The 27673-nt window shown below is 34.2% G+C and overlaps 1 protein-coding gene across 1 annotated transcript in view; it reads left to right on the top strand.

Moving 5' to 3' along the window:
- LOC149772967 (acetylcholine receptor subunit alpha-like) overlaps positions 1 to 19912 on the top strand; it is a 49186-nt gene extending 29274 nt beyond the window's left edge. Inside the window, exons 2-5 of the mRNA XM_089947021.1 lie at positions 8590 to 8634; positions 10035 to 10144; positions 13304 to 14303; positions 17470 to 19912. Of these exons, the coding sequence (XP_089803147.1) occupies positions 8590 to 8634; positions 10035 to 10144; positions 13304 to 14303; positions 17470 to 17634 (1320 nt within the window). The 3' untranslated portion in view covers positions 17635 to 19912. The remainder of the gene's footprint in view (positions 1 to 8589; positions 8635 to 10034; positions 10145 to 13303; positions 14304 to 17469) is intronic.
- The last annotated feature ends 7761 nt before the right edge of the window (positions 19913 to 27673 follow it).

Here is a 27673-nt window from a genome sequence, read left to right as displayed (position 1 = left end):
TTCTTTATACATTCCGTGTAAAATGTCTTTGATGGAAGAAACTATGGTCTTATATGGCAATCACTACCAGTCCAGACTCTCTCTCTCTCTCTCTCTCTCTCTCTCTCTCTCTCTCTCTCTCTCTCTCTCTCTCTGCTGCCCTACAATTAATACACCTCCAACATAACATTGCAGCTGCACGGTAAGATTACAATCACTGCTGTATTGTAACACCATTCAACAGTAGGATTGATACCAATGAGAAAGAGCAGCTGTTTCTGGGTAGATACTAAGTTGCCAGTTGTGTTTGGTTTTCTTGTTGTCATTTCTTTTGTTTTATTAGAAGAGAATATAATTGAAGCAGAGCTGTTTCTCAGCGTATATAGTGGTTGATTGCTTTAATCGTTAATTTGGTTGATAAATTCGACTATAACATTTTGACTTCAGAACTTTTCTTGTCATGATGTCTTTATTTATATGCATTGTAAAGTGAAACGTCTTGGCTATTGGGGTTAATTCAAATTTTAAAAAAAATGAAAAACTGCCATGTTACGATTTCTAAATAGATTTTGTTACACAATTAACATTCTCTGTGAAACATTGTTCAGAATGTACGTTTGGGATACTGTCTCAGTGGATTAAGTAATACGTAGAAAACACAGCGAAACATTTTGAACTTGTTTTTTCCTTCTGAAACCTGAATTAATCAATTTATATAACACTAATTTCTCTTCAATTGTAACTCTTATTAACAAAAATTACGAAATGTGACTGCTAGATATGCCTATTTAAAATTGTTGAGATCCGTTTCGTTCTTTTTGTCTCAGACAGTCAGGTCTCAAACAAAAGACCATATTGGTTTAGTAGCACTCAAGCGTTTGAATTCATGATAAAAGTTTTAAATAACTTTAAATAAATTATTATAGACAACGGAAAGCTTCGGAAAAAAAAATAAATAGAACTCGGTGGGAGAAATTGGAAAGTACACCTGAAACAAGGCTACACTATTCCGTATGCCGGAGAATGTATAAGTCAGTACAAGTCAACAAAAGATAATATGGCCCGCATTTATAAACGCAAACTTATGTCAACAAGTCTAGGTGACACAGCATAGTCCACATAAATACATGGCAGTTCAATATAGTGTAACAAAAGGGTCAAATTCGAGTTATATTCCTGAATCCCTGCCACAAGCGCACCTTTTGAATTCAGTAATTGCTTATTAAGCGCCTTATATCGGATCAGTCATAAAGGTTTATGTATGTCTATTGTTTACATTTTTCTTCTACTTAGTATTTTATATCTCTTGTATTTGTTCAGCAATAGAGAGATATATTAACTCGTATGATTATTTATTTCTACATACAAGATATACTTATGTATTATCCCCAAATCCAGGGGTGTCCTACCTGCCACAATCGCATTTATCAAGAACACAAGTCTAATTTTTCTCGTTTCCAATTTGGTCCTTAACAAATGAATATAATAAGCCTATTATTCATGTGCCGTGGGAAAATATGTTTCTAATGAGAAAAAATTCCATGATTATAATAAGATCTGAACATTTATAAAGAGTACACAGGTGAATTATGTCTTGATGAAACACGTTCGCACTTCAATGCAAAATGTTTGGTTTCATCGCACTTATCCATTGCGGGAATATATTTCCCAAGTTACTGAAGTCTTTGCAGTAAATGGTCTGAAAATTGAAGGAAAGTATTTGGTGTGCTAGAATATAATAAGGTGTGTGAGATAAGTAAACTGTACGACAGGCATATATTACAATATATACAAACCTTCAATATGTAGCTGAATATGTTTGATGTATAAGCTTTTGTCGATTGGACTATAATCCTTAAATCTTTTTAAAATAGAGCAGGCAAGAAAGAGTGGTACAACAACAAACGGAAGGAGGAATGAAAGAAGAGTTTATTTACATGTAACATATTTTAGCATGTAGTTTGATGTACCCAATGATACTGTTTTAGAAATTGAATGGTGAGCAATAAGGTGTCACATCTAAATGTATGAAGACTTGTAATGTATTGTAAAACTAAACTGCACGATACCATACTGTATCACATAAATACAAATGTTATAAAATAATAAAAACCAGTAGAAGTGCATGAAGCACACTATGTTCAATATCAAATCAATACAAGTTAAAATGGAATCTATGATTTTAGTTATAACTATACAGGTTAAACATGGAATATATGATTTTAGTTATAACTATACAGGTTAAACATAGAATCTATGATTTTAGTGACAACTATAAACGTTAAACATGGAATCCATGCTTTTAGTTACAACTATACAGGTTAAACATCGAATCTATGATTTTAGTTACAACTACCCAGGTTAAACATAGAATCTATGAATTTAGTCAGACCTATGCAAGTTAAACGTGAAATCTATGAATTTAGTCAGACCTATACAAGTTTAACGTAAAATCTATGAATTTAGTCAGACCTATACAAGTTAAACGTGAAATATATGAATTTAGTCAGACCTATACAAGTTTAACGTAAAATCTATGAATTTAGTCAGACCTATACAAGTAAACATGAAATCTATGAATTTAGACCTATACAAGTAAACATGAAATATATGAATTTAGCCAGACCTATACAAGTAAACATGAAATCTATGAATTTAGACCTATACAAGTGAACATGAAATCTATGAATTTAGCCAGACCTATACAAGTAAACATGAAATCTATGAATTTAGTCAGACCTATAGAAGATATAGCTGAATCTATGATTTTAGTCATTCATTTTGCAAGTTAAACAAAGAATGTATGAGTCTAGGTGACAACTTAGATCTATACTGTTTCACAAATAATGCATCAGCATGTAATTTCTTTCCCTTTTAGAGTCTTTATATCATGTGTCGCAATAGAAATTTACTTCTTTCAAACTTGGGTCATCTTTAGATAAAGTAAAATATGATACTAATAAAAATTTAAAAGTTTTCAAGCTTGTTATATGAGAAAATAAACTTCGGCCTAAAATTAGACCGTGCAAATTAATGATGATGAGCATTATTATTTATCATCGCATGTGAAGTCTACACCGGTTATATTCCTTTTCAGATTACTCTATCATGAAATTACCATGCTCTTCATTTTGGTTTGATATTTATATAAGGCCGGTTCTTGCAATGATCTATTCAAAATCGGCAATGCTGCTGTGGCTCGAAAATAAAAGCTACTACAGCAGCAAAACTGATGTCATTCACATACAATGCCTGAAAACAAAGTAGAGACAAAAGTACGTACAACCAACCAAATTAAAACGGTTCTTAACAAACTAATAACTTTGATTCTTAAAACGCGTTAACCTTATCTAAGTAATATGTAGGTTACCATTCTTTTCCGTTTTTTGTTTTTTTATATTATTTTGATCAATATTTTTTAATTAATAATGATGCTTTATGTCTGCTAACATTTCAAGGAATTGTACTACAAATATGTCTCCGATTTATCAGGGGACGATAACTGTAAAATTGTCCGCCACATCCCTCCATCCTCCAAAATATGAGCAACAAATTGGATACAGTTTCTAGAGTATTTTTTAGGAAGTTGAATTTATGCCTTTGAAAACCTTAAAATGCAAACGGTTCCGGAGGTTTAATCCACTGCAGCTTTCGTCCCACATACCCATCGTTCATTTGCTTACGTTCCCCAACCCAAACGATATTATGGGAAACGTCACTGTTTATTTTCAAACATATGCACGATTCCTACAATAACTAAAATCTGACCATATCTTATATTATGTACAATCGACTTTCCTTCTAGTGATTTATGAAAAGTTTTTCATTTTCTCTTTAGCTAAAGAACCTAATGCTAATATCGCTATTTATTTTAATAGCACTATTTATGTTGCTTTGACAAGAAGAGGTTTAAGGTTTGCTTTTTTGCATTGTAAACAAGTCACCTAGCGTACAAGTAGGTTCAGAACATAACACTCAAATAGATCCTATATCGTGAACGCGCTGATCTCTCTCTCTCTCTCTCTCTCTCTCTCTCTTTAAAAAAAGTAATAGAAAATAAACATCGGTCTCTCGGGCATCGACAATGATTTACAGAACTGCCAATTGGTTGACTTTGGTGTATCAGAAGAGCCCAGCATCGATTATCCGATCTACAGAACTCAGTAGATAATTTGTCTGGTCATGTTTGATGATAGAAGCGATCCTTGTTGTGTGTTCCACTGTTATCAATGTCAGCAAACCACAGCATATATGTGTCTAGATGACGGTGGTTAATGAATAGTGGAGAGGTCATGGTATATGCTACTTCTATTACTGACTGTCTACCAAATGGCGGGGGATTTGTAAATAGCTACTTATATCAGCCAATATGCTTACGCAGAAGCTCAGTTAGTAGAGGATCGGACTAGTCATGTTTGGTTGCAGTTTTGTTTCGATCCCTGCCCAAATTATAATACGAACGTCAATTGGAAGAGCAGAAACCAGTCAGAATAAAATCACTAGATATAAAATGATTTTATTCAGTCTACATATAAAATTTGTATTTGATATTGATTTCTCCGTGGTTATAGGTTATGTATAATTGTATTCAAAACTGGACCTTGTCCAAAATCAAGTTCACTGTGTACATGACTTGTGCCACTGATGTTTTTATTTTGTTAACAAATAATACATAGTTAATAGTTTTCTAGGAGTATGGGTTAAATATTATGATCATTATCAATAAAGGTAAATGCGTTTATATGGGTATAGCTCTAGGATATTAAACTTCCACCATGAAGAGCCTTTTGTACCTGGTGTTTCCCATGCTCTTTATTATAATTTTAGTAACAGATTTTATCTGTATTCAGCTTAGACTTTTCTAGAAATGAACTTTGGATCTATATCCTCACAATACATTTTGGTCTTAGTTTTTTTATTCATCTTGTTGACATGAAAAATTAATAATTCTTATGATAACTTCTGAAGCAGAATCATATATATAGTTTTGTTTAGGTACTGATTTTGGTAGAATTATTTATTCTAAGTATTATTCTCTGGAATTACAAAGTAACCAATGATATTCGTGGACAAAACATTAACTTGGAATTATAGTGAATTCAGAGAAGAATATCTTGGATTATATTATTGTAATTAGTTCGAAAACTGTTAGTACATCATCACACCTCAGGTCACGGTTACTGTTACATTTGTACATTCAATTCTTTATATCTAACAGAAGTTTTGTAAAATTCACAAAATAACTTATTTCCATAGAATATTAAGTGAAACATTAAAACAACTTAGAGCATTGGGAATAAATTTCAGATAGTCCGAAAACGTTGTATCACCAGCCTTAATGAATAAAGTTCCAATTAAATAACAGTGGTTTGGAAATAAGTTCGAGCTCTGATAGTGTTGATATGTGGGAAGTCTACAATATATTAATGTACCATTGGCCTGAAGTGTGATTATGTGCCAACAGTCTTCCAAGTAATCACAATAGTATAATCCACGATATTCTTGTCTGAAATCACTATAATTCCAAATTAATGTTTCTGTCCATGAATAGATATGCAATTCGTCGAGGATTTATGACCAGTTAATGCAAGTGAATACAAAGCATGAGAGAATTAACACGTAATATGCAAATTTAGTGTTCCAGCACACATGGAACACAAAAGAATTTAATTAGCAACAAATTTATGACATTATTTATTCATAATTTGTCCGATGATGGCAGTCACGCATTCATCGAGACACTGGCTAGAAATGAGTCAAATGAAGAGGTAAAATTTACACAAAATGAACACATGAAATATATTTCATACAGCTAGGTTTCCAAAGTTGATAGGTTTATGAACAGTCAGTAGAACAGGCTTCTAAATATTTCAGTGATGAAATTTTTTAAAGACATATGACAGTTCAATATTTGAGAAAAGACATTTACCTATATGAGTATACTAATCGGTTTAATTAAACATACATGCAAGGAAGTTATTATTCATCACTTAAGGCTTCAACGTATCCAATGACGATTACAAGTAATGTCATGGAACAATTCAAACGAGAAATTAGTACGTGTCTCTGTGTGTGTGTGTGTGTGTGTGTGTGTGTGTGTGTGTGTGTTTGTGTGTGTGTGTGATAATAGCCCGATGTCATGATCTAACATAGACCAATACCATGATCTAACATAGACCGATGTCATGACTCAACGTAGACCGATGTCATGACCTAAGACAGACCGGTCATAATTTAACACAGGTCTGTGTACTTATCTCACAAAGACCGATGTCCTGATTTCACACAGACAGATATCTTGATCTAACACAGACCGATGTCCTGATCTTACATAGACCGAAGTCATGACCTAACACATACCGAAGTCATGATCTAATACAGGACTAAGTAATGATATCACAAAGACCGATGTCATTATTCAACATACACCGATGTCATGACCCAACACAGACCGAAGTCATGATCTAATACAGGCCTGTGTAATGATGATCTCACAAAGACCGATGTTCTGATCTAACACAGACCGATGTCCTGATCTAACACAGACCGATGTCATGATCTCACAAAGACCGGTCTCATGATCTAACACAGACCGATGTCCTGATCTAACACAGACCGATGTCATGATCTCACAAAGACCGGTCTCATGATCTAACACAGACCGATGTCCTGATCTAACACAGACCGATGTCATAACCTAGCATAGACTGATGTCATCACCTAACATAGACCAATGTCACGGCCTAACATAGACTGATGTCATGATCTAACACAGACCGATGTCCTAATCTAACACAAACCATGTCATAACCTAGCGAAAACTGATGTCATGGCCTAACATAGACCGATGTCATGACCTAACACAGACCGATATCATGATCTCACAAAGACCGATGTCATGATCTAACACAGGCCGATGTCACGATGATTTCACAAAGACCGATGTCATGATCTAACACAGACCGATGTCACGATGATTTCACAAAGACCGATGTCATAATCTCACAAAGACCGATGCCATGATCTAACACAGACCGATGTCCTAATCTAACACAAACCATGTCATAACCTAGCATAAACTGATGTCATGACCTAACATAGACCGATGTCATGACCTAACACAGACCGATATAATGATCTAACATAACTCCATGTCATGATTTAAAATAGCCCGATGGCTCAGAGTCAGTTCCATAATCTTCATCATCTTTGTCATCAATGTTATAGAATTTGAAGGGATGGTTGTAAAATTCATCGGTCTATTACTGTTTTCCAATGGTTATCTAGGAAAAAGTCATTTCATTAATAGTGTCTGGCTTGCTGATTATAAGCTTTCGAAATAAATATCAAGCGCTGTGTCCACAGTGAATGTTATTATGAGAACGCATCTTTCAAATCATGGAGGCGATGTAGAAATTTTTTGTATAGTCAGACTACAAACTTTATGCTGCAGCTGATGTAAACCCCACCCCCATTAACAACGCCTCCCTAAAAATAACATTTATGTATCGATATTTGCTTATGTTTGTAATAGAAGGAGTTCCACTCTTACTTTACATCGTTGCGTAATAAGTATACGCTATAAGGGATGTTGCTGGAGGGAGAAAAATGTAATTCTTGTTCTTAGGTAAGCGTTCATTTAGTGTCTGAGTAAGATCTATATTTATACAATAATTATGTCATCCAAGTGACGCCTGTGCCTCTATTGTGAAAAAATGAAGATGCCGTAGCGTGTGCCATACAAAAATTCTACATGGTGAACTTAAAGTTTATAAAGACGTATCTTTTACATTCGTCCAATCTTCTACATAATGAACTTAAAATTTAAGAGGACGTATTTGTTTTGCAACATTTAAATATTCTACATGGCGAACTAGAATTTATAAGGACTTATTTTTGTAGAGATCAAACTCTAGCAATCCGATGGACTGTCTACAAACTTTCGGTCGAGAAATCTACTGTCATTCTGCATTTTTCACACCACAGAATTATGCAGTATACAATCCTATTTCACTGATGATGACAACTGATATTGTCATTCTTTACTGTTTTATTTTTTTTAAGAAACGTACCCAATTTCATTGTTGACATAAACATAAACAATAGCAACAAAAACAATAAAAGATTTTTTTAAAAACAGATATGTCTTTTGTCAAATAGTTGACTGACCAGAAAAGACAGCTTCAGAAAAAGGAAATGAAAATATAAAACAATGAAGGGAAAACAATAGACTGTGTCATTGAATAAAGAAGTCATAATGCTTATATCATTGTGTAAAGAAATCATTATACATGTATCGTTGTGTTAAGAAATAATCATACATGAATCATTGTGTTCATAAGTCATTATATGTGCATTAGTGAGTAAGAAATCGATATACAGGTATCACTGTGTTAAGAAATTATTGCGTTCCCAAAACTTTCTCCAAATTGAGTTGCATTTTGTGATCTGAAAATGTACCGGTACAATAAATGAATATCTTTTTTGCGATTTACACAGAAATGGCATTCTATACAAATCAGAGCAAATAAACGGCAGATTGTCTTACAAGGTGTACTGTAGCAACTCTGATGAGACATATTTCTAGATCTGTACCTTTCCTATTTGCAGGACGAGAAAAAGCAAGTTATGAAGACCAAGTTATGGCTGAGTCAGGTGCTGGAACATTTTTTCCTAACCTATCAATGAGACAGACGGACAAACAACCGGACTAACTGATTGATCCGCTAATAAACAGACAGAAAAACAGATAAGTAGACAGACGGATGCATGGGTGAATAGGTCAGTATAGGGAGCTATCTTCAAAAGTCTTCAGAAATTCTTGAAGATCTTAAGGTATTATTAGCTACACGGTTTGTTAGTGACTCGGTATGGAATAATAACGAGTTAGTCAGATGCGTGCTTCACCCGTGTTTAAACACATAGGGACTTTTATTTTACCTAATTCCATCTTGGATATACTTCCATGGAGTAATTCAGCGCAAGAAGAATAAAGGGTCGTTTGGTAAATCAGGTACATATATTATATGCAATCGCGGCTACTGTAGCATTTCCAAAGCGGTTATCCTATCATTGTCGGAAAACCCCAAGCGTGTTTAGACTGACTATCACTAACTACTTTCATTCATTTTTCTTTGGACCCAATGAGTCACACTAAGACCAGGTATTAGACTATTCCAGTTCAGTAAGACGTGACATCATGACGTCATTAAGTCATATTGTCGTTTTCTTTTTTTAGCAATGCTTCCGCAATAATTTGATAGGAGATAATGTGCAAAGAAATCGTTAAGGTCATCTGAGAGGTAAATTTGTCACATGGGTTAATAGTCACCCGATATGAAATGATAACGAGTATGTAAAAAACTGATCTCCGCACAAGTGTTTCCGTAATGAGTAACCAAGAAACCATGTATCTAATAGTGTGTGTGTGTGTGTGTGTGTGTGTGTGTGTGTGAATTGAAGGAGGGCGGAAGCAAATGGATTTTAAGGAAGATTAATCTTTCTTTCTTGCATGGCAAGCCATTGGCTTATTTTGTAAGTCTCTGTAATAATATTTGGACTAGTTAAAACTGTTATCACGTGACGCAGATTCTAACATCTCAAAGTTTAAAACACTAGACATTAATTGCTTATGTATTCATGCTCCCTTTTGGGTTTTAGCAATGTTTAAAATATATGTGTGCTATCTATGTTTTGATTATTTTTATAATTGTTTGTAACTGTAGAAAACGAACATCATATTTCGTACGGTTCATAAATTCACGAAGCTTGAAAACCGATTACACACTGTAGGAAAGGCCGTATCAAAGCAAAGTTAAAATTTTAAATCATTTCAGATACAAGAGAGATTGAGAAATATGCCTAATGTTAAATTATCGTATATGATGAAGGCAGGTATTACAACAACAACAACAACAACACCAATAATAATAATAAAGATAATAATAATAATAATAATAATAATAATAATAATAATAATAATAATAATTAATGCTTTGTTTATATTTCAACATATATTACGTTCTACGAATCATATTCTTGTTTCCTATTTGTAGGAATGGTTTGATGGCAGGTTGCGATGGGATCCGAAAGAGTTCGGAGGAATTGATATTACCCATATATCGTCAGAGGAGTTATGGCGGCCTGATATCGTCCTTTATAACAAGTTAGTAGCTTTTATGTTCTACATTACGGATGTAGATTATTTTTGTACAATTCTATGTTCACCTTATTTCTTTAATTTTACAATGATGAACAGAATATTTGTACTGGCTGGAACAGTGAAATCTGTCTATTAATGACTCCGATGAGACCAAAACATTTTCTTTTGCGAATAGATCCTCTCTTGTGTTGTAAGTTATACATACGATCGAAATAAAGAAAGGGAACCATATGGAAAGCTGCATAAGTGCATTGTTCCGAGTCGGTGATAAGAACTAGCCTGGTGCTGAATAGGGGCACGTCCAGGCCCTCAAACCAAAAGGTACACACAAGCCTTACCACATTATATGACTTCTTTACACTGACTCAGAACAATACTATATTTGTTTATTCATTATCTATCCCACCCTTGTACATTGCCCAAATATTTTAGCAACACAGTGGGAATGGGATTTAAAACACGTTAGGATACATAACAGTGTTCCATTCCGTGCATCTCAGGATATCGACGCTCGCAATACCTATAAAATAGTTCGAGTGCGGGTGTGCTATAAGGAAATACGAACTGAAAGATATTACATACCCATTTAATTTTACATGTTTAATCTGGTGTTCCATGTAGATGTTCAGTTCGTATTTTGGCATCACAAAATCAGATGCGAACTGCTATGGTGTCTTGTTTTGCTTAGTTTAGATGTAGTTAATGCTTTGGTATCTTCTTTTGCGTAGTTTAGACGTAGTGAGACGGACTGCGACTAGTTTTGGTGTCTTCTTTAGCGCAATTTAGACTTTGTGAATGCTTTGGTTTCTTCTTTTTGCGCGGTTTAGACGTAGTGAATCGAACTGAAAACTACTTTCGTGTCTTCGCTTGCGTAGTTTAGACGTAGTGAATTATATTCCCAGTTTAATTTCGTTTATGATAAAAAGCTAAATATTTTAGAAAGCATGAAATACCAAGTTTGTAATATACAGAAAACGTGTTTTGCTGTTAGTCTTAAACATTCTTTTGATAGTGCTTACGGGTACGAGACATCGAAGCCTGACATCCTCGACGTATCCCGACGCCGTATCAAACTCATTCTTTCTGTCTCGGCTTGACGGCCTGGACTTATCATTAGCTGTATCAAACTCATTCTTCCCGCCTCGGTCTGGTGCCTGTACGTACCCCTATGCAATCAAACACATTCCTTCCGCCGACACAGAACAACACACGTATGTAGTTTTGTCTGTTCATTATGAACGTGCAGAAAAATTAGAAGAATTGGAATTAAGACGGTGAAGCACATTGTATATTGCACATTGTTGCATACAGTGTTCTGCAACTTCTCGTACTTACGTACTCATATCTATTTAGTACAATGAAACCTGTTTTAGCAGTGTCACCTCCATGAGGAAACATGCATCATTCTGAGCAATTTACCTTCAGGCTGTTTAGTACAAACCCATTTGATCTTATATAGCTGAGGTGGTGTTCGATACCGACGGGAACAATTTGTCTTTTCCCTGACGTCCATCAGTCGATATTCTTAGAAGCACCGGCATGGTCCTTTCATAACCCTCGGCTTGTTTTGAGTTCCATTCATACTGCAAAGCTGAAGAATATCTCGAAAGCGTAAAAGAGGGGATATGTAATACATTCAGTATTACATTTTGCCTTGTGTTTTTTTTTCTACGTCGGGGAGAAGAACACGTTTGCAGTCCTCGACGTAACCATAAATCATATCAAACTCATTATTTTCACAGACTCAAAACCAAACACATAAAAGACAAATACATTTTTGTGCAAATATATAGCTATTTGCTATTGGGCGAGCTAATATATAAGTGTAAATATGTTAACTTTTTTAACTGAAGTGCTCCTCAGTTCAAACCATACTATTTTTGATTATATTTTTATTTTTCATCCTAATCGTCACATCTTGCTGAATGCCCCTATTAACGACATATAATATGAACTTCTACAACTTGTAAACCACCTTCGATTAATTTATTAAGACTTTTCTTATCAAGATGAAAAGCTATATTATTTGATTTTCGGTCGACTAACCCTGGGCTTGAAAAACTCTATGTTGGCAATTTTCGGCAGTAGTAGCCATACTTATGACTATACCATATGCTGACGATGCTAAGAAAGACGATGACGAATGTCACTGTCAGTCTCGCCATTTAATGGCTAACAGTGATGGTAACAATCCAATGAGTACACGCAGTTACCGGCAACTTTGATTCTGCTATAAGTATAATTGAAATAAGACATAAACAAACGCTAATAGCCAGCATATAAGCCGAAAAGACTCTTTAAAATGTTTAGAAGACCCATGCCGAGGTGGATAGCCGGTACGTGATGCCTTATAGCTGATAGCCGGTACGTGATGCCTGAAATTTTATAGCCGATGCCTGATACCAGATGGCTAATAGTCGGTACGTGATGCCTGAAGGCTGATAGCTGGTACGTGATACCTGAAGGCTGATAGCTGATACTTGATACCTGAAGGTTGATAGCTGGTACATGATGCCTGTAGGCTGATAGCTGGTACGCCATTCCTGGAGGTTGATAGTTGGTACATGATGACCAAACAAAACCAACATAATTTATTATTCCAGGGCGTGAATTTGTAATGACAACTTTTAATTGTATGTGTCCAAAGGCAACGTTCCGTTTAAATGTATTGATATAATTTGTTGTTGAAAGTGTCACCGCACCTTGACCTTTGTTTACACAACTCAGCAAAGTTCTTCCTTTCTGCCAGTCATCATGTCAGGCTGTAGCAAGCAATCTGATGCAGTTATGTAACCTCTTAATATATACATCTTTAGTTCTATACTGTACTCTTAGTCTGAATATACGAAAAAAGCACAGAGCTTTATTTGGCCTTATTTGCGTGACTTATCACCTTCTTAGGCAGTGATCAATGTATCGCGGAGAGTGGGCTATGATGGTTTGAGCACTGAGAAATTGTATTGTAAAGCTTTTATCGAAAACGTGGTGTAGCTTATTAATATAGTTTTATGATAGTGTTTGATATTCTGTATTTGGAACCGAAATTTTATGCAGTATTATTACTAACTACAACACCCCCGCAGGAAACATTTGCTTTCCGGTGTTTAAAGTGTGAATATGTTTATTTTTTCATTCAGGTTACCATGTGCATTTTGTTTTCAGTGCTGATGGTGACTTTGTCGTGACCTTGATGACGAAGGTAACAGTCACCTATGATGGGAACATTCTCTGGGAACCACCCGTCATCTACAAGAGTTACTGTCCAATCAACGTTGAGTTCTTTCCTTTTGACCAACAGGAATGCTTTATGAAGTTCGGATCCTGGACGTATGACGGCCATGAAGTGGATCTCCAACACAAGTGCGCTTACAAAACTGACGTCATCACGAAAGAGACCGGGGAAATGGTTATAACGCAAGGAATCGATCTAAGAGAATATTACCGGAACGTCGAATGGGACATTATAAATGTCACTGCCAGAAGAAACGAAAAATTTTACCCGTGTTGCAACTTGCCATATCCAGACATAATGTTTAATGTAACTTTGAGAAGAAGAACGCTGTTTTATACAATTAATCTCATTATGCCATGCATTGCAATATCCGCATTAACCGTTCTCGTTTTTTATTTACCATCAGACAGTGGGGAGAAGATTACTTTGTCCATTTCCATTTTGCTCGCTCTCACGGTGTTCTTCCTGTTGTTGTCTGACATCAATCCCCCAACATCAATTGTAATACCGCTAATTGGTAAATACTTGCTGTTCACAATGATTGTTGTGACGCTGTCTATATTTTTGACAGTTTATACGCTCAGTGTTCACTTCCGGAGCCCAACAACACACAGAATGTCCCCTTGGGTAAGGAGAGTGTTCACGGAAATTTTACCCAGAATTCTCTGCATGCAAAGACCAGAATTCGATAGGATAAAGAGTAAATCAGTAGCTCAAACAGGAAAGGGTAAAGAACTTAGGGAAGTAAAACCGGATATACCTGTCGGCACACAGAATTGGGATATCGCCGCCAATTATGAACATCTGCGCCAACGCATTGCATCTGAGACCCAACAAAGAAAGACCATATACCCGGACAATATAACTGAGTCTCTTCGAGGAGTGAAGTATATATCAGAGCATATGAAAAAAGAGGACAGTGATAAAGCGGTATGTCTAGGGTTTTTCTTCTGTAATGCACGTTATTGCTAGTATTATTATTATTATTATCATTATTAGTAGTAGTAGTAGTGGTGGTAGTAGTAGTAGTAGTAGTAGTAGTAGTAGCAGAAATAGTAGTAATAGTAATAGTTGCAGTAGTAGTAGTAGTAGTAGTAGTATCCTTCATGTTGATAATATTAGCTATATACTAGTGTTCGTTATGGACCTGAATGAAAAAAGTATTTAATCTTATTGGTCCAAAATATAATTTTTACACATTTAATCTCATTGGTTCAAATATGCTTTTTACATGTTTAATCTTATTGGTTCAAATATAATTTTTACACATTTAATCTCATTGGTTCAAATATACTTTTTACATATTTAATCTTATTGGTCCCAAATATACTTTTTACATATTTAATCTTATTGGTTCAAATATACTTTTTACATATTTAATCTTATTGGTTCAAATATGCTTTTTACATGTTTAATCTTATTGGTTCAAATATAATTTTTACACATTTAATCTCATTGGTTCAAATATACTTTTTACATGTTTAATCTTATTGGTCCCAAATATACTTTTTACATATTTAATCTTATTGGTTCAAATATACTTTTTACATATTTAATCTTATTGGTCCCAAATATACTTTTTACATATTTAATCTTATTGGTTCAAATATAATTTTTACACATTTAATCTCATTGGTTCAAATATACTTTTTACATATTTAATCTTATTGGTTCAAATATACTTTTTACATATTTAATCTTATTGTTTCAAATATACTTTTTACATATTTAATCTTATTGGTCCCAAATATACTTTTTACATATTTAATCTTATTGGTTCAAATATACTTTTTACATATTTAATCAACATTTTAGCAATAAAACAAAAGTCTATTGCTCAGTAATGCAAGCACGGAGTTATATCATGCGAAATTACATTAAACAATATCACAGTAGATTTATAGATGAGACGTTGTTCATTGAATATCCCTCAAAATATTTCGAAGCCGAAATCCTAATTGAAATGTCGACATTCGAGGCCTGTAACAAACCCTTTGAACCATATAATTACATAAAACGGTGCAAGCATAAACCAAATATTGGGATATTCAGACCTTGCCATCAGTAAACACAAGCTAGTTAACTTAACACTTTGAACATCCATGCGTTGCCTTCGGTAAACACAACCTTGTTAACTTGAAAAGTTGGATATTCAGGCTTGCATCAGTAAGCGAAAACTTCTGAACTTGTAAACATCAGTCTTACATTGCCATGTTTAATTAATGTTTCAAAAAACTAGATATTGAAAACTGACAGCACTATAACAGCATTGAAAAATAAGGACGGCGTTCTTAAAACAAAATATTTTATTTTATCTATTTAGAATTCTAAAATAATGGATGACTGTGCTAAATTTCATTACTGTTCAACAATACCCTTTCTTCACTTATTCCAACGTGAAAAGTAGACTCTAAAAACTGATTTTCTTAGCTCTTTTTATAGTGAGACAGTGTATAAAATACTTATGATAGTGCGACACTGTGTAAAATGAATTAAGCGAGAAACTGGGTAAATGTACTTATGATAGTGAAATAGTGTAAAAGTGCGTATGATATGAGACTGTTTTAAAATACTTATTAGTAAGAGAGATAAAGTTTAAAATACTTATTATAGTGAGCCTGTAAGATTCTTATGATAGTGAGACAGTATAAAATACATATGATAGTGAGACTGTTTTAAAACATTTATTAGTGAGAGAGATACAGTTTAAAATACTTTTTATAGTGAGACAGTGTAACATACTGATTATTCTGAGACAGTGTTAAATACATATTATCGTGAGACAGTGTAAAATATTTATGATGGTGAGACACTGTGTAAAATACTTATGATAGTGGGACAGTGTAAATACTTATGATAGCGAGAAAGTGTAAAATACTTACGATAGAAAGACGGTGTAAAATACTTGTTATAGTGAGATAGTGTCAAATACTTATGATAGTGAGACCGTGTAATATACTTATTGCAGTGAGACAGTGCAAAATACTTATGACAGTGAGACACTGTGTAAAATATTAATAGTAAGACAGTGTAAAATCCTTATGATAGAGAGACAGTGTAAAGTACTTATAATTGTGAGACAGTGTAAAATGCTTATTACAGTGAGACAGTGTAAAATACTTATTACAGTGAGACAGTGTAAAATACTTATTAAAGTGAGACAGTGTACAATACTTATTAAAGTGAGACAGTGCAAAATACTTATGATAGTGAGACACTGTGTAAAATATTAATAGTAAGACAGTGTAAAATCCTTATGATAGAGAGACAGTGTAAAGTACTTATAATTGTGAGACAGTGTAAAACACTTATTACAGTGAGACAGTGTAAAATACTTATTAAAGTGAGACAGTGTAAAATACTTATAATTGTGAGACAGTGTAAAATGCTTATTACAGTGAGACAGTGTAAAATACTTATTACAGTGAGACAGTGTAAAATACTTATTAAAGTGAGACAGTGTACAATACTTATTACAGTGAGACAGTGTAAAGTACTTATAATTGTGAGACAGTGTAAAATACTTCTGATGGTGATACACTGCGTCAAATATTTAACAGTATGTAAAATAAAGGAATGTAATAGTATTATATATTAATGTTTGATATTAAATGGTGCAACAAATTGTTTCTTGCTCTCCTTTGATAAACACAATGCCATATAGTCCGTACATAAACAGTAAAAATAATGTTTTCTTGGGTTGGTTGGTTGGATTTAACAGTGTTTTAACATGTTATTGGCTATACCATCTTGAGGAAATGGGAGCTAAGTGACTTTCCAAGGACACACGGAGGTAGCCGACTGGGACTATTCCGGGCGGGTATCTGGATGTGCCTTTAGGAAGGCCATCAACTTCTCATTTTCTCGGCTTCATATTGCAAACAATGTGTTAAAAGTGTCAATCATAAAAGAAAAACAAAATTTAAAAATAGTTAAACTATTCTTTTTCTTCACGTGGGGACTACGTAAAGTCATTTTATCAAACAGATGCAGTCTTATTAAATACTTAATGTGCTCGATAAAATATATCTTCTAACATACATATGCTTAACAGTAATTAATATCATTTTTTTTTCTCGATATACACAACTTCTAGGAGGTACTTGACTGGAAATACGTTGCTATGGTAATGGATCGGTTGTTCCTCTATATCTTCACTACTGCCTGCGTGTGTGGAACTTTGGGAATTTTCTTGAATGCGCCGTCGCTGTATGATCCAAGACAGGCCCTAGACATTTCCAATTTCCATTTCAACTGCTGAAAAATAACACATATCAACAATGTCACAAAGAGGAAATTTTACACGTTATATAGACTATGTATCAAAGATTTCGATTCAATTTTCATTGCCAAAGTAACAAGCTTTTATGTTTGTTAAATGAATTTTGGAATAATAGCCAGTAAGTGTTGGTGGCAAACAGAACTATAATAAATGGCAATGTCCAAAGAATGATGAAGTAAATTAGAATTAAGCCAGATATGTAAACAGATTTTGTTGTTTCCAATGAAATAGGATTTATTATATACTCATTTTTTTTTCTTCTCTCCGTTATCTTTATATTGTCAGAATCGTTCGGTATTTTGCGATTTTGCTATACTGAACACCTTAATAATGGACGACACTTGCGTCTAAGATACTACAGTTTATTAGGAACTACTTGGTAAACAAAACGTGTACACTCGTGTAGCAGACTCTTTAGGTCTTAATTTATTAGATTTGCTTGTCGATGAACAAAAGAAGCTGTTTCGTCTGTTTGAAAGTAGAGAGTATAAAGTGAACAATGTGGACGAGTTTACTGAGTCACAAATGAAACTTTAAAAAGAAGCAAACGAATGAGCATGGTATTCGCAATGTCCACAACAATCGTGAGAGACGCAGTCTTGAAAATACTATTCTGATCATTTTAAGTTATTTAGGAGAAATGTTCGTAACTTTTCGTAAATGGAATGGCTCAGACCATGACCAGAGCTCACTGGACTATATAAATATACCTCAGAAAAGCATATTGAGGCCAAGGGCTATCGCATATTTATCAGAGATGTACCATTTTGTGCAAGGCAAAGTACAGAATTAAAAAAGAAAGGCAACTGAAGGTTTCAGTAACAAGAGTAAGGGCCTCAGAGCCAATAAGCCAAGACGACGAAGAATTCTTTTTTTCTTTGCTGGCTGAATGGGCTGTCACACACCAGCTGCTTTATATTTCTCCACGTTAACCTTTTTGATACAATGTGTCAGATTTATGCAAGCGATAGACGCCAAACAGATCATAACATGTTTGGGTCCCTAAAAAGAACATGCAAGTGACAATGCATAAACACGTCTTCTTTAGCTGGTAAAAAGAATGACAAAAAATATATTTACACTTTTGTATTTTAAATTTCCTCAAAATGTAGTTTCTTAGTTCTCCAAATCCGAATTGGATGAGCTATGTCGTGGGTTCTAGAACTTTATTACACACCTTTAAATTGTACTGTATTATGGAGTACATTTCCAACTGCAATAACATTCTCCTTATGCACTCAACATGAAATGAATGGGATACTCCATAGCGTCTTTTCGATAGTTTCAATTAAAAGAGTTCATATTTTTCCCACATTATGATTCCAAACATTCAATGACAGAACAGAAACACACATGCAGATAAGTCAAGACACCTCCCTCACTGCTCAAAGCACACGTACTTCGTGTGGGATTGACACAGCTAATAAATCCAGTCTATATCCAGCAGAAATGAGTAGAATAGACAGAACAGAAAACAAAATCCATCCATTCCAGACCATATGGAAAAGTTGTGACAATGCGCATTCGTTCACAACATGAATCAAAATTTCAATTTTAAGTAGACCGAAACGACAATTCCTTTTTAAACAAACGAAGTTGAAAGGTCTCAGGGCTGTGCTATGCGCGCATTAATATTTTATTTTGTTCTGATGAATCTACGGTTGTGTTTTTAATTTGGAACACAGTATAAATTCAGTTACTTTGTTTCTTATAGTGCATTTTCATAACTAAGCTTTGGTAGAACAAGAAAATGAGTATATAATAACAAGTGTCAATGCATTTCAATGGGAAAATATGAACTCGTTTTCTCGGATTAGTACTCCACACCCAAAGGTTTTGCAGTATTAATCTGAGAAAAAACCTCGTTCATACATTGCCATACAAATGCAGTAGCCTATACATACTACTGTATGACAAAAAATTCAGAGTTGTTACAGTTTTATAAGCTTCAAAGAGTATCAGATGTGTAAATTCACATATCATATGTGTATGTAATAGCCAATGTATGTTGTACTTGAGAATCAAAGAGAATTTGATGGAAAGTTTGTGGCCATAACCTTAAACATTTCATTTCATCAAGGCGAAAATCAGACACTGCTGGCAAAAGAATTGCGAAACTTGGTATTATTTTAATTGATGTAATTCTGCTGTTTAAGAATCTAATAGTGATATAAATTTATTTGTACAATATTTACTACTTGACTAAGAACTCTCGATGTAAATCTCATGCATTTATTTAAATAAACACTCTATTTTAGCTTTGGACTTTGTATATATTTTGTGTATGGAGCAACACTGAGGTACAGAAAAATTTGTTCAGTTCCAACTTTGCCTATATGTCTGTCTCTATATTATATATATATATATATATATATATATATATATATATATATATATATATATATATATATATATATATATATATATATATATATATATATATATATATATATATATATGTGTGTGTGTGTGTGTGTATGAATCAAACTTCTTATATTTCATAGGTCTTGAAAATCGATTACACACTACATTCATGTTTATATATGGTATATACTGTATAGAGTATACTGTATAGTGTATATTGTATTTTGTATATTGTATAGTGTATACTGTATATAGTGTGTACAGTATATTGTATTTAGTATACAGTCGAGTGTATACTGTATAGTTTATACTATATAGTGTATACTGTATGTTGTATACTGTATTGTATATACTGTATACTGTATAGTGTATATTATATTTTGTATACTGTATAGTGTATAATGTATAGTGTATATTGTATTTTGTATACTGTATAGTGTATACTCGATGTTCAAGCTTCATGTCTTCAGGAGTCCTTTGAAATACGAAATTCAATTCTTACAGCGTATTTAAATTATTTTTTGAACCGTTGCTTACAATTATTGTCAAAGCACACAAGACAGGCCCATAAGTATACATGTATATCCTTTCTGGTATTACGGAGAAAAAAACTTCTAGCTTTCTGCGTCACTTGTAAAGACTTTTTAAATCTGAAAGCTTGTTATTTAATGTTGTTGTTGTTGTTGTTGTCTTGGGGCTTAACGCCATTTTTCAGCACACGATAGGCTATACATGGCGGCCAGTATTAATGGTGGAGGAAGAACCCGGGAAAACCCCGGAAAGAACCACCGACCCACGAGAAGCTACTGGCAAGCTTTCTCACATACCCACATTGGCTGAATCCTAGACTTGAACCGCCGCAGACAGAGGTGAGATGGCAGTGATCCGTAACGGAGAGCGCTTTAGACCACTCGGCCATTCGGGGCCCCTTGTTATTTAATGATTTTGTAAAACTTTTATGCAGTGTTATATGGTAATGATATTAACTTCCGGATCCACATTGCACAAAGCCCAAAATGATCAAGCTTAGACTTGTTTCCGTGTTCAAAATTCATTGAAAATGATCCTTTTGGAGAGAAAAAGCTAATTTCATACAGCAAAAAAGTTTCCAAAACACGACAAGAAACAACACAATTATCTGTCTGTCTATCTCTGCCTCTAACTCTCTCTCTCTCTCTCTCTCTCTCTTATCTATCTATCTATCTATCTATATATATATATATATATATATATATATATATATATATATATATATATATATATATATATATATATATATATATATATATATATATATATATATATATATATAAACGTTTCATTCCAGACTTTGAAACTTATTTAACTTAGGGCTTTCTATCATGTGCGTCAAGATATTTAAATTAATATGTACATTTTCTGAATGATGTGAAGAAAAAGAAATATGCCATTGCTTGGCAGTTGTTTATATCGATCCCCATATGTCTTTACCGGGAAGGCTAACCTTTCAAGACAGGTTTGACGTTCAATGTCCCTTAATTATTGCTAATCCTCCAGAAAAGAGCATGCCCGTGACAGATTGATGGAAGGATGATTAAAATGTCAAACCGCATCACATTGTTCGTGCTCTGAAATAACTACTGCTTCTTAAAAAGAATAATTTCAAATCCTATGCAGCGATCGCATCTATTATAGGGTCTTCAGCAATGACGCCATCTTATAACTCGGGTTGCCAGCCAGAGCAAACGACGCCTTCCCTACAATCTACGTCTTCCCTACAACAAACGATGTCATCCCTACAACAAACGACGCCTTCACTAGATTCCAGTACTTTAGACAGCACGTTTATAACTTTGACCAAGCCGCACTGGTTAGGATGTACATCTAAAGAAATTAACGGATAATTTATGCCACACATGAAATTAAAACCGTTTTCATTGTTGAAGAGAGACGGGTTTACAAAAGATATGAGAATATAATAACACAATCATTATGTAATCTAGCTTGGAGGCAGTATACAAACTTTCACTCTATGAAAGCTCAAAGTTCATTATGTAGAGATCACCTTCAATAAGATCAAACTAATTTAAACTGTATCTAAAACATCGAAGTTTTAAATATACGGCTTTACGTCCACAAGGCCGAACTAACCTACGGGGTATGGATGTCATGATGTATATTTTTTCTTTCGGTTGTCCTCGTTTCGTCATCCGGAATAAGTGATGTAAGAAGACAGGAACTATACTTCAGAGAAATTGTAACTACATGAAAATAAACTTGCAAAAAAACATTTAGAATAGATACAACGAAAATTAATGGAAAAACCGGTAGAGAATCATCTGATCGCAAAGACAGAACATGTTCATCTAACGTCCATAGAGTCGGAAAATGTTCAGTGCAAATCATCAAAATCTGGGAATCTAGTTGCATTGGCAAAATTATCACACACACACACACACACTTTTACGACTCCATGGTCATAAGCTAAATAACAGAACGAATCAAGCCAAACAAGTTTTATAAGACTCAATAAATAATTTAATTATGAAGATTATAAAATGGAAATTTAAGAGGAACTTACAGTATTATGAATTAAATTTAACATAACACAAGTCCTAAAGAATCTAATGTTCCGAATTATTTCCAGATCTTTGAATGCACTGGTCTGTCAACAGTGTCACTGAATAAAACAAGAAAATAATTTAGTATGCCTTAAGAACAATTCGGTAAATTAACTTCGTAGACGCATACAGCGCTACCTAGGGTGGTTCATTTGTTTGTTTTGTGTGACATAACAATAATTCATGCATCTCGTCTTTGGTCGCTCGCGGCCTGATACTCATATAACACGGTGTGCACGGGTACATTATCCCTGGTCGTGTGCATTGTTTATCTCCTGTAATTATGGGAGGATTATTGTTCTATGCGACCCAGTGATCTCTTGGATCTTGTCAACGCTCCTACTTCCAACTACAGCCATAGGGGTAAGTGTTAAATTTTGTACAAATCCAGTTTGTAAGCGTATTTTTACAGTTTAAATGCCTTTCTTCAATTTGCTGCGTTTATTTGTCATTCTGCGGGTTTAATACAGTAGACAAACTGTCGGTGTGTTACAATTTATCGCTAAGGGCTTTATTTGACATAAAACTATTTAGTATGATATATTTATGGATTTCTCCTCTGTATTTTGCTTAATCCTTGTTATGACCAGCTTGATTTATGTATAGCTGTCTGAATGTATGGATGGATAGAGAGACGGATATATCAGCTAGAAGAACCAGGATGGTGATGCTATTATCCGTAGTGCTGCATTGAAGCCATTTCAACCGACAGTGCAGACTCGAGGTTGTTCGGATCTTACCTTTCGGTCAATGGTGAAATCCAAGACTATTCCGAGTGCAATTGGCACTGCCGTGGACAGTAATTGTCCGGACGTCAAAATCGGCGAACAATTATTACATTTGCTCCAATATGTCACAAACTGAACGAAGCGTGCCGAGCTGTTTTGCATATTGAACTATTCTTGATTACGACTGGCTTAAGTTGGAAATTAGCAGACGCAATTAGGATAAATTAACATGGTTGGAACTTCCGAGGGTGCGGACTCGTGTCTTCCCTTGTTATATTGTTACAGGTTAGACTCCCAATTTTCGTTGTAACGAACCCCTGTGCATAGTTGTGTGAACCATACTTATATTTTCATTATCATATGGTTTGTTTGAAGCATACTTATTTTTCACAGTATCATATGGTTGTTAAAATTACTTTTATTTTGCATCATACGACTCTGTGAATCGTACTTGTTTTTATTAATTTGTGCGTATGATTCTATAAATCATATTCTTTTAATTGTGCATATCGTGGGTGTGACAGCCATACTCATATTTTTGTTACATATGTGGATCTGTAAAATGTTTTTATTCTCATATAGTAGTAGTGTATTGTATGTAGTGGGCGGGTCTGCAAGTCAATTTGCGTATGTGTGGTAGTGAACATTTTTATTTTTTATTTTTTTCATAAACTTTCATACACTCACATTGTGTTGCGTTATCATTCAATCCAAGCATCCATTCGGTTTCAATCTTTCAATCTTTTTACAAAGAGTTCTGATATATCGCAATGGCATTGTCCATAACTACTCTGATAAATTTCACAATAGTCCCAGAATAATGTTAGACCAACGAACACTTTGTAACTCCAACGAATAACCCAAACAAACGTATCCTCTCAAATATTGAAACCCACCTTGACCCAATGTGAAACACCTGATCACCTATCCAATGGGAAATAACCACAAGCATTTTTTATTGTTGGAAACTTGACCAGCTGTTAATAGATCCTATTCAATCTAGTCACTCTTAATATCTTAAAATAGAATTTACACCCATGTACAAAAGTTAACTATAGGTAATCACTACAATTTACAGCCAGTCATAAACAAAGATTATAAAAATATACATAACACAAAAAACGAAACAAATATATAAATTATAAACGTACACATTATATTGAGACCACAGAACAATAAACGCATGTGGACATGTTGAGCAAGTTCCAAGACAGTTGCTCAAAAGCTGAGGGACAATTTGCACATACAAGAATTCATATTAATTATATAGTATTTACTTTTAGCACTACATGGGGCATATGTATGAAAAATACATCAAAGCTTAACCATAACACGATATACGTATGTTAAAATCACGCCAATAGTTTAGAGTTTAAGGACAAATTGTCAAAAACTATAGAAATATCTGCACAAATATTGTACTTCATATCCCGTGGCTGCCTCGCTTGGCGCTCAGCATTAAGAGGTTAGTGTTAGGACTGGTCGGCCTGGTGTTAGAATAATGTGACTGGGTGGGACAACGTGCTACGTGTCTGCGGCATGATGCCCCAGTGCTAGACACCACTATAAACTGCCACACAGCAAACATCGTAGCGATATGACTAAAAAATTGTTAAAGCTACATTAAAAATCCAAATTACACACACGCACACACACTGTGTAAATATTTGCACCAGAAAAGGGACACAACTATGCAAAAAGCAGGCAATATAATGATATGCGCATTATGAGCTCATGCGTTCACGTTTGCCATGTTTATTGAGCTCATGTCATTCACGTTTGCCAGGGCGATTTCTCAAAGGGTGTTTGACTAGCTGTAGACACAAGAATACATAGGCACTATTCATGTGTTTGTTGACGTGTGCAATACCAAAGAGACCGCAGTCTGAAGAAAAAAGAAGACAAGAACGATAAGCACATTTCGACCCCATACTTGTAATAACTGCCATGCTTTCATAACAGTCCGCAGAAATTTGCAAACCTGGTTTTCATATGAAGAACACTTAATGTATATAATCCAACACACACACACACACACACACACACACATACATACATACATACATACATACATACATACATATATATATATATAACATATATATATATATATATATATATATATATATATATATATATATATATATATATATATATATATATATATATATATATATATATATATATATATATATATATATCTGCGAGAGAGATCAAGGGATCAAACTGAAGGGGCAGAAGTTACCTTGTTTGTAATCGGATACAAGCTCGCGGAGGGTTTTTGCAGGAGACGGCATAACACGTATTTTTATCAATAAAAATCCATGTCACTGAATGGAACCTGTCCTATGAGCGAATGTCAATCTGTCGTATGCAGCAAACCTAAATCTATCAAAGGCACTTGCTCCTTTGTGATATTTGACAGGGTCACTGGAAAGTCTTATAAAGTATTTGCTTTTAATTAACTGCTTTATTCTAACTCTTCATTTTCCGAGACGAAATAGCAAAATTTGAAGCAAATCAACTCTCGTTTTAAACAAAGGTGGACGAATGTCTGGAAAGAGAAACTAAATAAGTAGGCTTCTGAAAAGATAATTGATTTCGTCTATCCTGATATTTGAATATATTTTTTCCGTCTGTCTAGTTTGGCAATTTGTCTAGGCTATTGTCAAGAATATTTAACCAAGGCTTACGAAATGTCCATAACAAAGCCATGAGAGTTTATCTATAATGATTGATGAGGATACATCGACTTCATTTCTTTCCTGCAGAATAGCGCAAATCAGACATAACTGAGCTGTCTAAATTTACAAGAAAAATTATATATACTAATTTTACTTTTTAATAATCGAAAGTAGCACAACAACTCGGCCATATGTGGCAAAGTGTTTGTTACTGATGTGATTTTCTACCAGCCCCACCCCTACGACCTAGCTTTCCTAGAGATGGATCCAAACTTTAGAAACAATTGTTCAGACCAACAAGTTCAAGGTTTTGAATGTGACATCCGTCATCTGTCGAAACAGACCAATTCAGTATCTATGGAAGTATATGTTCCATTCAACGTCATAACTACAATGACAGCATATGCATCTTTTTTTGTATCCTACACTCTCTTGGACAAAACAGTCCAAATCCTCTCTCAGGCTTTAACAATGATATATTTAATCAAAAATGTGTTGTGTCACAGCATGAAGATATGTATATAGAATCATACACGAGATTTCACTTGGTCTCCAACCTTTTTTCGGAAACGGGAGAAACAAGGATATATAATTCTCATAGGATTCTTTATTTAATAGCTTGCAAAAAGTTTTATTAAAATTCAAGTTTCGTGGTAATAGTAGTTTTGCGTTAACTTTATAAGATTTAAGAACCTTTAAGCTTTGGCTTTGCTAGACGGATATTCCACGCTACCTTTTCTCATAGCATCCGCCATACTGGCATCATTTACCCGTTTGAAAATCCTTTATTTCATATGCATATTGTGCTTGTTTTATGATTCTTCCGGGATGAAATTAACGACATAACGCAGTACCATTTTAGATCTTTCACCGCACTTTAGCAAAGAAATAATCAGTTTTTCAATGATCAGCATCAAAAATTAAACCAGAAACTAAATTTAAATTAAATTTCAAAGTAAGCAAATGTACATTTAGTATGACAGTGTTACAGTTGTTATACAACATTGAGAATGACAAAGAATTTGGAAAATTTATCCATTGATATCCAACTTATTGTAGTTTTGGTTTCGAATGCACCTGTTTTCAATAGGTAGAAGCGAGAAACCAGTACAATAACACAGATGTACTGTAAGCATTACTCTTTTATAGTACTAAGGTCCACATTTTACGATGAAATATGTGATATTAGCGATACAAACTTAATAACGTCTTGGTTTTAAAATTGACATATTTGAAAGGATACTATCAAAATTGCTTTACCATGTACTTAATAAAACTTGATCGTTCTTTTTGTGTAGGGTAGAGGGTGGGTGTCATACTTCACCGAACTTAAAAACAGTATAAACTAATCAATCCTTATAATTAATGTTCACACCTATAAACGACAGAATAAATGAAAACAAATTAAAAATATATTAAATTTATTCATTAAGACCGCTTTAAAGGAAAAGGAAACAGAAATCCCTGGCATAAATACATTCTAAATAGAAATCAATGTTCCTAATTTGCATACAGCAAGTCAGAAGTCGTACTTTCCCTTTAACACTGCAAACACTGACCACATGTTAGTCATACGTACAGCAATTCGTGGACGTACAGCAGCTCGCGAAACCGAAATAAAACCTAAATAAAATCCATAGTG

The sequence above is a fragment of the Sinohyriopsis cumingii genome, unplaced genomic scaffold (assembly GCF_028554795.1).
Source record: "Sinohyriopsis cumingii isolate HCF-2022 unplaced genomic scaffold, ASM2855479v2 utg000946l, whole genome shotgun sequence".
In the NCBI taxonomy this organism is placed as follows: domain Eukaryota; kingdom Metazoa; phylum Mollusca; class Bivalvia; order Unionida; family Unionidae; genus Sinohyriopsis; species Sinohyriopsis cumingii.
This window is presented reverse-complemented; position numbering and strand designations above follow the sequence as displayed.